At 39.2% G+C, this 15,771-nt stretch overlaps 1 protein-coding gene across 2 annotated transcripts in view; it reads right to left on the reverse strand.

The window, feature by feature from the left end:
• The window catches only part of LOC148358502 (chloride channel protein 2-like), a 158,259-nt gene that overhangs the window by 610 nt on the left and 141,878 nt on the right, over positions 1–15,771 (reverse strand). For both annotated transcript variants that reach the window (XM_088345397.1, XM_088345396.1), the window contains 3 exons: positions 14,729–14,767; positions 12,399–12,503; positions 7,488–7,574 (listed from right to left, as the gene is read on the reverse strand). In XM_088345397.1, coding sequence (XP_088201523.1) covers positions 7,488–7,574; positions 12,399–12,503; positions 14,729–14,767 — 231 coding nt within the window. The remainder of the gene's footprint in view (positions 1–7,487; positions 7,575–12,398; positions 12,504–14,728; positions 14,768–15,771) is intronic.

Consider the following 15,771-nt stretch of genomic DNA (forward strand, 5'->3'; position numbering starts at 1 on the left):
GAGTACAGGTCACATTTTTGGGGGATGAAATCCAACAACAAAAACATGCATGCCATCTTGAAAGTCAATTTCAAATGAAAATAAAATAAAGAACAGGCCGAACAAGTGTACTAACGTTACATGTACGTGCATATCTTAGACACACTCGAATAAGTCAGTAACAACGTAAAATATTAAGAGTTATTCAGATAACTTTAGCATAGAGAACATGCTTACCAGCTTATCAGCTTAACTTCAAATCAGTAAATACATCTATCCATCCATTATCTGCACCGCTTATCCTCAGTAGGGTCGCGGGGTGCTGGAGCTCATCCCAGTTATCTTCGGGCAGTGGACAGGGGGACACCCTGAACTGGTTGCCAGACAGTCGCAGGGCACACAGGGACAGACAATTCGCTCGCTCATTCACAACGGGACAATTTGGACCTGCCAATTAACCTTAAATATAGGTCTTTGGAATTTGGAGGAAAAACCGGAGTGCCTGGAGTAAACCCATGCAGGCACGGGGAGAACATGCAAACTCCACACGGGGAGGTTGCGGTAGCTGGACTTGAACCCTGATCCTCTGCACCGTGGGGCTGCGCGCTAACCACGCATCCGCCGTTCCGCCCTCAGTCAATCCAATTAAATATTAATCCTGAGTCACTTTTACCGGTAAACAACAGTCCTGTGCGCCTTGTTTATGGAATTTATATCACAGACTAATTTTGGGTGTTGCCTTACAATCTAGTGCACCTTATAGTGCGGGTAATACAATAAATAAATGCAAAGATGCTTTATAGCACTGACTTCGGAAGTTCTGAAATGTCAGACTAGCCAAAAGACAGAATGTGTAAGGGTCATCTTCTCGTTATTCTTCTCAGATCTATTTTCGTGGAATGTTCCCCGCAGTCATCATTGTATAATTACACCTTATGCTTACAGTCTCTGGTGTCCTTTTTTCTTCTTTAGCATACAGTTACCTTTTAAATGTCACATACTGTCTTGTAAAGCACCTTTCGTGAAGCACTTGCTTGAAAAAAAATCCGTGTGACCTTTTCAAGTTTGCCTAGTTTTCTTAATTTTCAACTGTATTGTGATCCTTATTTTTAGTAATGGCTATTTTCTTGCCCAATGAGGTGCATTGAGGGAAAAGGGGAAAAAAAACCCTAGGTATTCTTGAAAACAGGAGTGGGCAAACTTTTTAGAAGGGCCAGGAAGAAAAAAAATACTAATTTTATTTTTGTTCCTACCAATAAAGTCTAATTTGATACTGCTGCAATACATGAGGGAAAAATGATAATGTAGGCTTCTCTATTTTTTGAGCATTTTTAAAAATGTTTTTTTGCATTTTTTTGCACATTACAGAAAAATCTTAGCACTGATGACATAATTTATAAATAAACATACATGCAGACAAGCACATGTTAAATCTATTTTTTGTTTTGTCCTGAAACGCTCAGAATTAAAGCCAGGTGAAAAAATGGTCCCTTTAAAAAGCCTGAATTTGATAATATGTGTTGAAAAACACAAAATTCAATACAGCTAGCTCGGAAGTTGTTTGGTTCATGAAATTTGATAAATATCTTTAGTCAAGTCTAGTCATGTTTATTTGTATAGCCCCTTAATCAAAAGGAGTCTTAAAGGGCTACGCAGACCTTGGATTATTGCAAACTGCAGACTATTATGACACAATCCCCTGATCTAAAACCTACATGAGGGCAAGGAAAAGCTCAAAAACCTCAAGATGAGAAAAATGAAGAAACCTTGAGAAGGATGACCAGGCTGCAATGGATGTTGCAAGAACAAATAATACACAATAAATATAAAAACATGATGAAAATGTAAGTAAAGAAAATGTAGCCAGCTATCTTAATGTTGGGGACACCAGGGACAATCTTTTTTTTACCATTTCATACACATCATCATTATATTCTTAAAACTTTTATGTGGTAGGCTAGATAAAAACTTGCGGGTCGGAGTTTGCCCACCTGACCTTTAAATAGACAATGTGTCATCTTTAGCACCTCCTACTGGTAGATAAACAACCTGCATTCTTTTGAAAAGGTAAAACAATATTGATTTAAATAATACATAGAGTATCATATAAGCATCCATTTTAAAAAATACTCATCCATCCATCCATTATCTGCACCGCTTATCCTCAGTAGGGTGGCAGGGGAGCTGGAGCCCATCCCAGCTACCCGTGAACAGGGGACACCCTGAACTGGTTGCCAGCGGTCGTACAGCACAGAGACAGACAACTCACTTGCTCATTTATAACTAGGGACAATTCAGACCGGCCAATTTACCTGACATGCATGTTTTTGGTATGTGGGAGGAAACCGGAGTACTCGAAGGAAACCCACGCAAGCACGGGGAGAACATGCAAACTCCACACAGGAGGTTTGATTTGATGACCTCAGAACTGTGCCGCACACACGCTAACCACTGTGCCGCAGTGCTGGCCTTTAAAAAAATACTTGTAGGTCGATAAATTAACATTTATTTTACATGAGCCTTACCATGTTGTTTTAGAAATGCAAATCAAAGTGGAAACATTTCGGGCTATTCAGTCACCAAAAAGTAGCTTGCATCGTCAGAAAAGTTAGCTGACAGCTGTTAGCACAACAGCATATGGCAACACATACAGACGCTTATATATTTATATTTTGTATTGTGTGCACTTTTTTCCGAGTACAGGAAAGTACTGTAGTGCTTCTTTCTACCGCTACCACCGTGTGGTGGCGCTGTAAGTGTTCACCCAGCATCCACCCTGAAGAAAAAAATCAGCTTCTGCTCCTTAGTTTGTGTGCAAACATACTATACTGTATCTTGAGCGCGCTAAGAACTTTTTATCGTTCAATACCTCGTGCATCTATTCAATATGGTTGGTGTTATGTATAAAGAAGAGGCGAGCCCTTTCTTTTTAAATGAAAGTGGAATATGGAAGCTTGATGCTTCGGAGAAATTAGTTGGATCACATGTTTCGGCCACTTTTTACCACGGAGGGGGAAGCCACTTAACTTTTAAAGCTCATCTTCCAAAAGTAAGTTGAACTTAACTTTATTTATTTTTATAGAGCATATTATTTTATGAAAGGTTTATTTTCTAGTACAAAATAATACAGGTTACTTATACAAGCCTTAAACATACATTCCATACAAAATATAGCACTGAAGCAACTTAAGAACAAATTCAATTTACGAACGATCGTCCAGAACCTATCCCGTTTGTAAGTAGCGCAGCATCTGTAGTGGTCAAATAATAGAAGCTCTCCCTTTAAGAAATACTGTAATGTATTTTTGCAGAAACGTGTTTGTATGCCCGAGTAAAAATGGGAAAGTTTGTGAATTTGGGTAACTCACACTATGTCTAAATGGATCATCTAGTGTATTCCATTGCGTGTCTGCTGCATAGTTGATAAAAAAGAAAGAAAACAATTTTAGCAACGCTAAAACTAGCTCAAAATGGTGTAACAGTTTTGAGGATTGGTTTAGGAAGGCTTGCTCCAAGTTCATCTTGAGTTAATTTTGTATTTTTATCCTTTTGAATACTCGTAATATTCTTTTATGTGTATATGTATATAGTTTCTTAGTTTCTATTGTCTTTTACACTGGCAAAAATGTGGACAGCAAAGTAAAAATGTAATTGTGCAGGGAAACGGGTTCTTTACTGTGCATATGACAACACTTTGAATTTGATTTCATTATGACATAACGCTTGATAGCTTTGCTAAGCAATCTGTATATGTAAGTAGACTTAAAAGTTTTTGGTGAGAAAAACAACAAGCATGACTCAATTTATCTGAGCAGAATTGCTAATACGTGAACAAAATCATTTCTCTACTCCCACCTGGAAGTACAACAGCATGTCTGGGTGACACAATGTCAGGCTGGGAAAATCCTGGTCTTTATCTGCTCTGGATGGGCCATTGTCTGCCTGTGCAATCCAGAACAAAACCACCTAAATGTCGAGGACAAATTGCGCTGCACTTAGCAAACAATCGTCTCTCCACTTTGCGGCCAATTCACAATGAGTGGAGGAGGTGGAATTAGTGGGGGACAGTGTGAGGACTGACAAAACGGACGTTTGAAAAGGGAGGGCGACATCAAGGAGCCTTTTGTCTGCTAATTTACATAACAACTAAAGGGAGGAGTCCATCATTTTGATTGAATTGTGTGCTTGTCTGTAATTTGGCAATTAGGAAACGCACAAGCGTTCTACTAACAAGTGATGACAGCCATAACTTTTACAACTACAGTAGTACTTACTCGTTTAAGCAACGCTAAAACTAGAGAAACACTAATTGTGATTTTTCAGACCAGTATTGCAATTTTCTGTTGCATTTTCTGGGTTGGTTTTGTTATTTTTGTAGGTAACGTATTTTCACGACTGTAAGGCGCACCTAAAAGCCTTTTTTATGTCAAAAGCTGAACATACGCCTTATAATACAGTGCGCCTTATATATGGATCAATATTGAAGTCCAAGGTCTCGCAACTAAGGCAAGCAGCCGCTGACTAGATTTTCCCCCGTAGGAGTAGTCCGCTGTGCATGCTGGGATATATATACCGTATACACCGGCGTTTCATTTCCTAACCAATGTGTCATCATTTAGTTACTATTGGCTAGTCATTTGGAGGTAAAGGAGGCGGATCCTTTTTAGCATTTACAGACTCACATAGGCTAAAGCGGGGCAAAACAAAGCCTGCAATTGGGCGAAAAATATGTGAATCACATGTTTGGTTGCCCTGAGGCCTTTACTACCGTAGTCTGTATTTGTAAACAAGAGTTATGGGGCTAAACAGACAGCTATCAACCAGCAACGTTCATGGATGCAGATGCTTCTCGGCTGATTTTTTTCTTTCTTTTGTCGGTATTATTGCGTGTTTTGGAGTGTGTCAATATTTTACACGGTTGGATTTACTACACTCACGGATGTAAAAGGACCATGGTTGCGTATTGTTATCGGACGTAATGGCTGCAAGAGGACCTTGGTGAGCTACCCAGGCTTTATATTTTCCTAGTATCTTGTTTCAGACTTATCTTGATGATTCAATGCAATTCAAAGTGTTTATTGTCATATGCACAGTAAAGAACCACGTTTCCCTGCACAATGAATTTCTTACTTTGCTGTCCACAGTTGCCAGCGAAAAAGAAAATAGAAACTAATAAATGGTTGGCATTTCTTGAAGCTCTAGAGTTTAACCTTCTTAATGATATGTGGAATGACGCATTTGAGTGCTTGGTGACATTGTACAGACACCGTGTCCGTACGTGTCTGAGACATGTATTTGCTTCTTCGCAAGCCATCAGAATGTTAAGGGGTTAATACGTTTGCCTGCACTATCTGACTGTTTTGTTGACATTCCCACTGTAGAGCCTTATAGTCTGGTGCGCCTTATGTATGGAAAATATAGGACAAAAAACCTATAACCCTGTGTGTAACCCTGTGTGTCTTATAGTCATGAAAACACGGTATTTAACCCTTGGATGCCTGACCTATCAGTTCATACATTCTTCCAAGAGTGGTAATTAAGAGTCGGTAATTAATGGGGAAAAAAATAGAAATACTAATGGCATCATGTCATAAACATGTTTTATGAGGAATACGAGGAATATAACAATATTACAACGGTTTTTAATTTTTAAACACTTTGAAGAATAAAAACTCATGTGGCCATTTTAAAACCCACTTATGCATTCAAGGTTTAATACTAGTGACAGGGCCATCAGACTGTTGAGAAGCAAATACGTGTCTGTATGATGTCTCCAGTCACGCACATCGTTAGAAGATATAAAAAAAATCTAATGTTAGCCCTTTGAGACTCCTTGTGATTAAGGGCTATACAAATAAACATAATTTGACTTAGCAAATGTTTAGTTATTTAGATGGTGATCAACTTTGACCTGGCTTCATGGTATTGTCCCAGCTGTTATCCAGCTAAAAGGCCTACGTTACACTCATCTTGCATGTGATTGCCCCGCCAAAAATAAAATAAATAAAAATCAGGGGAAGGTTAAAATCCTAGTATTTCTGTGAGTTCTAACTTAAACTACTAAATGTTAGTAGTACTTACAGTGATTATTTCAGTTAGGTACAAAACCTAGGAGTGTTTCCTTTCAAAAGAGACAAAAATCGTCCAGGATCTCCAAACAGCATTCAATTTACTTTGGGTACGTCTCTGATTGAGATTTTATGTGAATTTTACAGGATTTTAAGGGGTTAAACTTAGGTAAAGAGCGCCTTCTTCTGGGGAGCTTTGTTAGAGTTGCTTTCTACAAAATCCTTGAAAAAACTGAAGCGTCATGCGATCACAAAATCCCACTACGTCACATCGCAATGTCGACGACATCTCTCTTAACTGTGCAACCCTGAGTAGTACCTCTACTTACTTAATTCTTCATAGCTTAATTCATACAAGGATTGTGCTCGTAGCTCAAGTTCCTCATGTAACGAGCACATTTTACGATATGAAATTATTAAAAACGAACTGGTCTACTTCCTTGGTATACTTGTTGCTGATCAGTTCTAGACCTGGACCTTGCCAGCCATGAATGTTTCAGGACTGTGTTTTTTGTTTCCCTTTTTCTCCTCCTCCCATTTGCACCTTTTGTTTATTCCCTTTGCCCCAAATAAACTTTTGTCCGACAGCCCGCTTGGGTCACCCTCACAAAAACAAAAAAATGTTAGTATCATGTTCGTTCATATACAGAAAACCATCACATAAAAAATATATATAAATATTTCCCGCTCCTATCTTTTTCCATTTCCGAACATTTCTGAAAAATCGCTTCCTAGTTCTTGTTGTTGGCCCTCAAACTAAGTGAACCCTAAATAGCTATAAAACACATCTTTCTAATCACAAAACATATTCAAATAATGGTTCAACATGAAATAAAATAAAATACATTAAAATGGTATTAATGAAATGAAATGCCAGTTTATAATGACCACTTACCACGGTTGAGTTACCGTAACAAAATTTGGCGCGAGGTGCAGAGGAAGGGAGCAGGTGCAAAGTGGAGTCACAGAGATCACATTCATGTCACCCTATACTGTTTCCAAGTGTTTTGTATGTTTCATGACTATTTCAAATTCTGTAGGCTGTTGAACAAATTCATATGGTATTAAAAAAAAAAGAAAAAAATATCTTGTCTTGCCCCTTTCGCCTCTAATCCGGATCATCTCTGTCACTGATAGCAGAGGAAAATGTCATCATAGATTGCTAACATTGTCACAGTATTCTACATAGTCAGTCTTGCTGTGAGTAAATGGGTGCCATGTTTTATTTGTAAGGTTTATCATCGCTTAATAAGGAGGATTTGCAATCATTGATAAGGGGAGCATTGGCCAAGGTTGTTAGGTATGAGATTGAGAGACTGTCGATGATACTTTTACTTAAAATCACTTAAAATTACTGTTACTATAAATTGCCGTACACAATGTACAGCCCACGTACTGAAAAGATAAGTGAATGGCTGTAAAAGTAAACAATGTTCTTACCTCTTTGAGGGAAACAACCCCGATGAGACGTCCAATACTGGTGACATAAGCATGGTCGAGGCCAAGCAGGGAGAAGATTGTGTGCGTCTAAATGGAAGACAGCAGCAGACATGAGAAACACCCCAAATAGAAACAGCAGATAAAAATCAGCAATTTCATTTCTTTTTAGGAATGTTTTTGTGCACGGATGGCATTGTCGAAAATTATTCTTTTTGTTCACAGAAGAGACTGAATATACTTCAGAAACATGCTTGATTGGCTGACTTATTGTGCTCAATATGTCATTACTGCACTCAACCACTCTAAAATGCTACCATTTGCATCTCCATAGTTAACTAAAAAAAAATAAAGAAAAAACTTCCTGTGTTAACTGTCTGAATGTGCCAAATGTCTCAATACAATAATTATCACAAAATTTACTGCTAAAATAAACCCTAAACCGACAAGTTCATGCTAAATTTAACATTGGACACCTGCAATAGCGATTGCAGAGGGTTCCAGTTTGCTTTTTTGACTATTGTTTCACACAATGGCTCGTTATGTTTATTACACGTTATCTCCATCACTGTCACTATTTCTCAATCACGTTGTTGTTTTATTTTTAATTTTTATTTCCAGACCCCTTCAGTTAAGAGTGAGTTTCGAAATGAAGAATTTTATCTATCTTAATACCGAAGCCATACCCCCCCCTGTAAGAGGTGGCTACACTCAAGAACACACTAATATTCAACAAACATTTATTTCCCTCCGCCCTTTCCAACCTGACACCAAACATTAAGTACAGTTATTGTGTTTTGCAACCCTTCATCAGCAGAGAGACCTGACATCATGCACTGGTTTACCCCCTCTGCATCATATGCATTATTATCAATGATTAATAAGTATCTTTCACAATTCACATCTGTCCCTAGCACACACTCTCGCATCCATTAGATTAACCGACCTCACATTAAGAGCATTTTCACCCCATCCGTCAATCTATGTTTGGGACTTTTTCTTATTCAATTTCCCAACACTTCTGCACTACAAACTCTTTTAAATCAAACAGCCTTTGTCCATTCTTTCCCTATGTCCAAATCATCCCAAATATTTTCATCAACCCTCTCACCAAGCTCTCTCACCACACCTGTTCTTCTCCTTACTTCCTTGTTCCTTAACCTATCCAGTAGTTTCACTCCGCACATACTATACAAACATTTAATTTTAAAGACAGTTAACCCATTACGCTCATTTACTCTCAAACCCTACGCCTCTGATCGATAATGTTTTTCAACAATAGGAGAAAAAAAGACTTTACGCAAATTACTCTTGTGCTAAATGATAATTATTTAATGTCTGACTCTTACTCAATACTTAGTACTTTTTTATATTAATAAACAATAATTCATAAATTGATTTAAAAAGTATGGATTCATCTAATTTCAAGGGTCACTGTGATCTTAATTTATTAGAGACCTTACTTAAATTATTAAAACTAGGATTTTTCTTATGAGGGGGGAATGGTATTTAATTTGCCATTATGTTTTTGTAGTCACGACTGAGTTAATGAAGTGTAGTGGTCAAAACATTCTAGTCTAAAATTAAACTGTACTGATAAACTAACAAATAGAAGGTACTTACTGCACAAAAAAGGAAATTAACCTGGCATATTTAACATATTGATGGTGTTAATAGTATGTCATCATAATTACATCGTTATAATGGCGATACTTCCATTATTGAACTATTTAATTATAGGGCTTAGCAACATTTTATCACTTCTGTGTCAATAAAAATAGGATACTCATGATTCCAACTAAGAAATTAAGACTGTTCCATGCCAACAAGAAAGAGAACTTGTGCAACATATAAACATATACGTGGCAGCACGACAGCGCAGTGGTTAAGGCGTGTGCGGCACAGTTCTGAGGTCATGAGATCGAACCTTCCTGTGTGGAGTTCGCATGTTCTCCCCGTGCTTGCGTGGGTTTTCTCCGAGTACTTCCTCCCACATACCAAAAACATGCATGTCAGGTGAATTGGCCGGTCTGAATTCTACCTAGTTATGAATGAGCAAGTGAGTTGTCTGTCTCTGTGTGCCCTGCGACTGGCTGGCAACCAGTTTAGGGTGTCCACTGCCCACGGAAAGCTGGGATGGGCTCCAGCTCCCCCGCGACCCTATTGTAGATAAGCGGTGCGGATAATGGATGGATGGATGAACATATACATAATGCACTCAAAGCAAAATCAAACGACTGGATGATATTGAATGCCACTTTGATCCAAGTTTTAAAAAACTTGTTAACGCAAGCCGTTTTTTTCACTTCCAAACTTTCTGACTTATTAGCAGTGCATTTGCTGAAGCAAATATTTTGTTTTCCCCACGTGAATCATTAAAGTTGTACTTTAATCTTCCCCTCACTGCAGGTTGCAGCGTGCATCCTGCTGATAGCAATAGAGGGAGCACCAGGTCAAAAACTTTACAGGCGGATCAGATAGGTTGCTGGTCTGATGCCATTCCTTCCAGACCTTTTTAGTGCTTAACTGCACTTTTTGTTGAAGCGCAGGAGGCATAGGGGGATACTTGAGTGAGATCCCACGGTGTTTTTAAGTAAATGGTGGCAGAGGCTGTTGCTTTTATAATACTGGGCCGAGCATATGTAGCTGCTTTCCCATCACAGAAAAAACTAGTGAATTCTCTATTATATTTTGGATTATGCGATCGCTTGGTCTAAAATCTTTCAGCACTGAATTGTGACGCTGGAAATAAAACAAATACAGAAATTGGGTTTGGAAGAGAAATGCACAGCTGGGGATTCTGTAAAGAGGGATTGCTGAATGCTAATTTAGTTGGTGATAAACGAGTAACGAACTTATAAAACACGGGTAAATCGCAGATTCCCATTTCCCCAAGAAACGACAGATGCCCGTGGCGCGTAAATGATGGTCAATCGATGGCAATATTCTTCTGTTCGAAATGTTTCCAGTTCGGCAATAGTGGAAACAATTACCGTATTTCCCGGACTATAACGCGCACCTAAAAAAAAACAATTAGCCAGAAATGTGAGCGTGCACCTTGTATGTGGACAAAATCGGAAACATGTAACCATATTTGAGCAGTTATTGATCATCCATCCATTATCTGTGCCACTTATCCTCAGTAGGGTCGCGGGGGTGCTGGAGCACATCCCAGCCATCTATGGGCAGTGGGCAGGGAACACCCTGAACTGGTTGCCAGCCAGTTGCAGGGCACACAGGGACAGACAACTTGCTCGCTCATTCACACCTAGGGACAATTCGGACTGGCCAATTAACCTGACATGCATGTTTTTGGAATGTGGGAGGAAACCGGAGAGCCCGGAGGAAACCCACGCAAGCATGGGGAGAACACGCAAACTCCACACAGGAGGTTCGATTTCATGACCTCAGAACTACGCCACACACGCGTTAACCACTGTGCTGGCGTGTTGCCCGAGTTATTGATCGATCGATTTCTTGGCGGGAGTAGCTCAGGAGGTAGAGCGCTCGTCTTGGGATCAAGAGATCGCAGTTCGAATCCTGGCTCCTCCGTGTTACATGTCGAAGTGTCCTTGGGTAAGACACTGAACCCCTAATGCCCCCAATGAGCAGGTTTGCGCCTTACATGGCTGCACAATTTCTTCAACATCAACAATGAAGTTCTTTATTTTGACTGTAATGCACGGTTTACAATCAATATGTGTATATATGATGTTGCTATTTGATTCAAACGTCTGCTTTCTGTAATCTAGGATAATTTATAAAAAGAAAGGGCTTTGAAGGGAGGCCTTTTATAACGGATTGAAATTTCTTATCAGAGAGGTGGTCCCTCTACTGTTCTCCTTCAAAATCCATTGAGGTCTTCTCTCCCTATTTTGAAAGTTTTTGTAACTAAAAACCTATCCTTAACCTCATGTGCTTATAGTCAATTTTAGACACTCCCGCTAATGACACCATTTACTTTTCTATAGTACTTTTACCTTATTTTTTTTCTCAAAGAGATAGGCGTCACTGCCAACTAGAGTTTTGAGAGTACAGCAGCAGATTAGCTTGCTTTTTGAAACCAAGGCATTGCTTAATTAGTACCACTTACAGACGCTACCCAACTCACGACCATTCGACTTACGTAAAACGATAGATACAAACATTTTTTTCGGGAAATCAAAAAATTCCGTACATTGCTGTGAGTTAAATTTTGTCTTGTGTGCACCTTTTTCCGGGTACAGGACATTACTGTAGTGCTTCTTTCCGCCGCTACCGGCGTGTGGTGGCGCTGTGAGAGCTCTCCCAGCATCCACCACAAAGAAGAAATCCGCTTCCTCTTCCTAGTTCTTGTGTAAACATACTACGTGTACTGCATCTCTAGCGCGCTAAGAACTTTAACGTTTTTATTGTTTAATATCTCGTGCATCCATTCAACATGGTTGGTGGAAAGTGTAAAGAAGTGGCTTTTGAAATGAAAGTGAAATAAAGTGCGGTTGAGAAAATGGTTGGATCGTGTTTTTTCAGCCACTTTCTACCACGGAGGAGGAAGTCGCTTAACTCTTGAAGTGCATCCACCAAAAGTAATTTAAAGTCAACTTTATCTTTATAGAGCATATTATTTTATAAAATGTTTATTTTTTAGTACAAAACAATACAGGTTACCTTTACAAGCCTTAAACATACTTATACAAACCATAAGCATATAAAATATAGCACTGAAGCAGCTTACGAACAAAATCAACTTACGAACGATCGTCCGATCGTTCATAAGTAGGGCAGCGTCTGTATAAAAGGTTATTTATAGCATGCAAGCCATGGGCGCCCGGATGAGACTATGTGCCTTTAATGGCACACAAACAGTTAATTAATCTTGTCTTTTCAAAATCATCTTTCATTACTTTACACCTCCAAATAAATTTACAATCAGACCTTATGCAGAGATGTGCGTTCCACCAGCTGGAAAGGGGCGGGGTCGATCTTGCAGTTATTAAAGTTGACCTGCTCATCAAGCTGCATCTCCTCCCACTCGGCTATCTAGAAAACACACACCAGAAAGAAGTATTTAAAAGCATGCTGAAAATGTACTAAAAGACACATAAACATTTACTTTTGGCTCTTCAGTACAGTATGTAGGACAATAAAGAAGAAATTTGAGAACATTATTGGGCTTTAAAGAGTATGAACTGGTTTGAGGCAGTATATCAAGTAAAAAGTAGCAATTTAGTAATTCTCTATAAAAAGAGGCGACGTCTTTGTGCAGTTAGTAAAGGAGCACCTGCTGGCCTTTAAAAAGGTGACACTTAAGACACGCTTAGATTCTGAGCTATAAACTTACAGCAACAGCACTTTCGGAAGATTCTCTGAAGAGCTCAGGCTTTTATGTATGCTGTCAGTTACTACCCTGAATACATTACGATTTTTCTACAGCAAATCCTGGAAATCTCAGACTGATGAACAATCACAGGACTGGGAACCACTCGAGTGGTCTCTAAATCATATGCACTGTATAAAGTGGGCAGCGGAAGATGTGAATTGATACACAGTGCGGTCCAGGTATTTCAAAATGTATGACAGAAAAAAATTTGAGACTGTCATGTTACTGTATTTCCCTAAAAGCCTTGGAGGAAAATGCTAATATTTGAATGTAAATGTAAAAACTCTGCATTTATATAGCGCTTTTCAAGTCAATGAAGACCTCCCAAAGCACTTTACAGACAAGACACATCCTTCAAAAGTCCCTCCATAAACTTCTGCTGGTCCACAACTCTGCTGCATGCATCATCACCAAAACCCCCTCTTCCCATTCCCTCACCCTTGTCCTTCAGCAACTCCACTGGCTCCCAATCTACCATAGAATCAATTACAAAATCCTGCTCTACACCAACATGGCCATTAATAACCTTGTCCCTCCCTACCGCTCCGACCTTGCCATCCTGCACCATCAGATCATCTTCCTCCCTCCATCGCACTGTACCCCCTGCCCACCTCAGCTTCATGGGAGCAGAGCTTTCATCCGCTCCGCCCCCAGCTCTGGAACTCATTGCCGCCTGACACCCGAAATTCTGAGACCCCGCCCACCTTCAAATCCGGACTTAAAACTCACCTCTTCAGACTTGCCTTTTCTTGACCATCTGCCTCACATGCGGCCCCCTTTAACTCTAATGTGTTTTATTTGCTATTTATTATCTGCTTGTTTTACTCTTCCTTTATTGTTGTGTTCTACTTATATGTACAGTGACCTTGGGTGTCCTGAAAGGCGCTCCAAAAAACAAAGTATTATTTTTTGATTATTACTACAAGGTAAAATGCACAGTTGATCCCTGTACATGAACAATAAGTTTGTTTTTGAAATGGTCAAATTAAAAAGTAAATCTTTTCTGCCAGTATTTGAAGAGAAGACCTGTACTTTTACCACAATCACAGGAAAGCAACATCCAATTTCCAGGCTAAATTGGCAAGCTTTGATATCAATCTGGCCTGCCATAGGACATCACAGCGAAATTGGTCAGCAATTCATGACTTTAATGACTGAAAAAGCAAGTGAAGGTGGCTTTCACGGTAAAAGAGACCCTATGGCAATCTATCTGCATCGGCATTGAAGTATTAACAAGGCAATGCCGTAAATTGTAAACATTGTTTATTTGATGTTTAAACAACTATATTCTTTATTAATTGGAATGATGCACTTCATTTTCGCAAGCGCATTATCTCATGTTCTCAATGCACTGTATTGTATTGTTGCGGTTTTCACCGAAGATGAAAATGAAAGCCTAAATAACACATCGCCTGTGTCCCTGACCCTTCTTTGGTTTTACTCTGTCATATGGCTACACCGCTCTCGACTGCAAGTACAAATGACAATATCCTTAAAATGCTAGTATCGCCACTAATACTGATATGTGGTAACGGAATAAACCCAGCCTTAACATTACTACATCCAATTGTTAATTTTCACCAATATCATACAGAACTAAATGCAACCAAGACTAGGACGCATGTGAAACCAATGAACGTGTCTCTAAAAGCGTCACGAGTTGCTCTGTGGGGGCAGCTGGGCTGGCTGCTCCCAACAGCCACTTTCATGGTCAAATTAGTGGGCGGCACAGGTGGCCAACCATTTGCAATCTGGAGGGACGAAACACTGCATAATGCTAAACGTTAAACAGTTTCGTGTTGGCATCTTCATCTTGGTGTTGTATGTGCGAGAGAAAAAAATAGAGTCTGTCTTGTGGGGACTGTAAGTACAGCGATGGTCTTACCTCCCTGATCGTCATATCATCTTCCACGTCGCCTACATCCTGCAAATGCAAAGGAAAATGTGAGGCTAGGGATTAAATGTTCCGGATTAAATTGTCATCTGAAAGTATGTCAGACATTATGTTGAATGACATTTTTACAGTTTTTGTTTTCATTATGACAAGTGGAAAAACACATCATAGACACATGGTCACCTATGCATAAGTGATGGGAACACCGCTCTCATTAGAAAACCAGCTCCTTCGGCTCGGCTCACTGAAAGGAGACGGTTCCTTCAGCTACCAAACAGTTTAGATTTAATTTTGGTATTTTACCAATAACTATGAAACATTATGCACAAACATCATTTTGAACATGTATTAATCTCCTGTATTCTAATAGCTGTTATGGTTTAAATGTACAGCACATCTTCACCTAATTTAAACTTTAAAACGGAGAGAGAGAGAATGTTTCAAAGAGAGTCATTTACTTTAAAGAGCCGCCAAAGAGAGCCATTTTGTTCGCAAACGGCCCATCACGACCATGCATCAGTTTATGAACGTTACAATACATGGCTGCCATCAGACAGGTGGACGGAAATAGAATGAGTGACTAAAAGAGCGACTACAATGCATTTAACGAGTGAGCGAGTATGATGTATGAGATTTGGGAGCAGATGATCATTATAATGATGGATTGTCACCACTCCGAGAGCCTCCGGCTGATAAATTCAGAGTAGACTTTGCTATTTGAAAAGCTGGATACACATAAGCACGGTTGGGAGGGTTACTTTAAAAAAATGGAATCTGATATAATTACTAGAGAACCATTGAAAAATGTAATCAGTAACGTAACCAGAATACCATAATATTGCTGTAATATGTTTTAATTACTTCCAATTACTTTTGCAGTGATTGGAGTTATCCAATACCAAATATGCTCACAATAAACATAGTATAAATCAAATTTCTACATTTTGTTTCAGATAAATGAACAATGTAATTGGAAACCAAAGTCCTACAAAGTATTGTTTATGAAGCAATAAAAACGTTTATCTTTCTCATGG

Source organism: Urocampus carinirostris, chromosome 10 (genome assembly GCF_059441175.1).
Source record: "Urocampus carinirostris isolate Australia breed hairy pipefish chromosome 10, RoL_Ucar_1.0, whole genome shotgun sequence".
NCBI classification, from domain to species: domain Eukaryota; kingdom Metazoa; phylum Chordata; class Actinopteri; order Syngnathiformes; family Syngnathidae; genus Urocampus; species Urocampus carinirostris.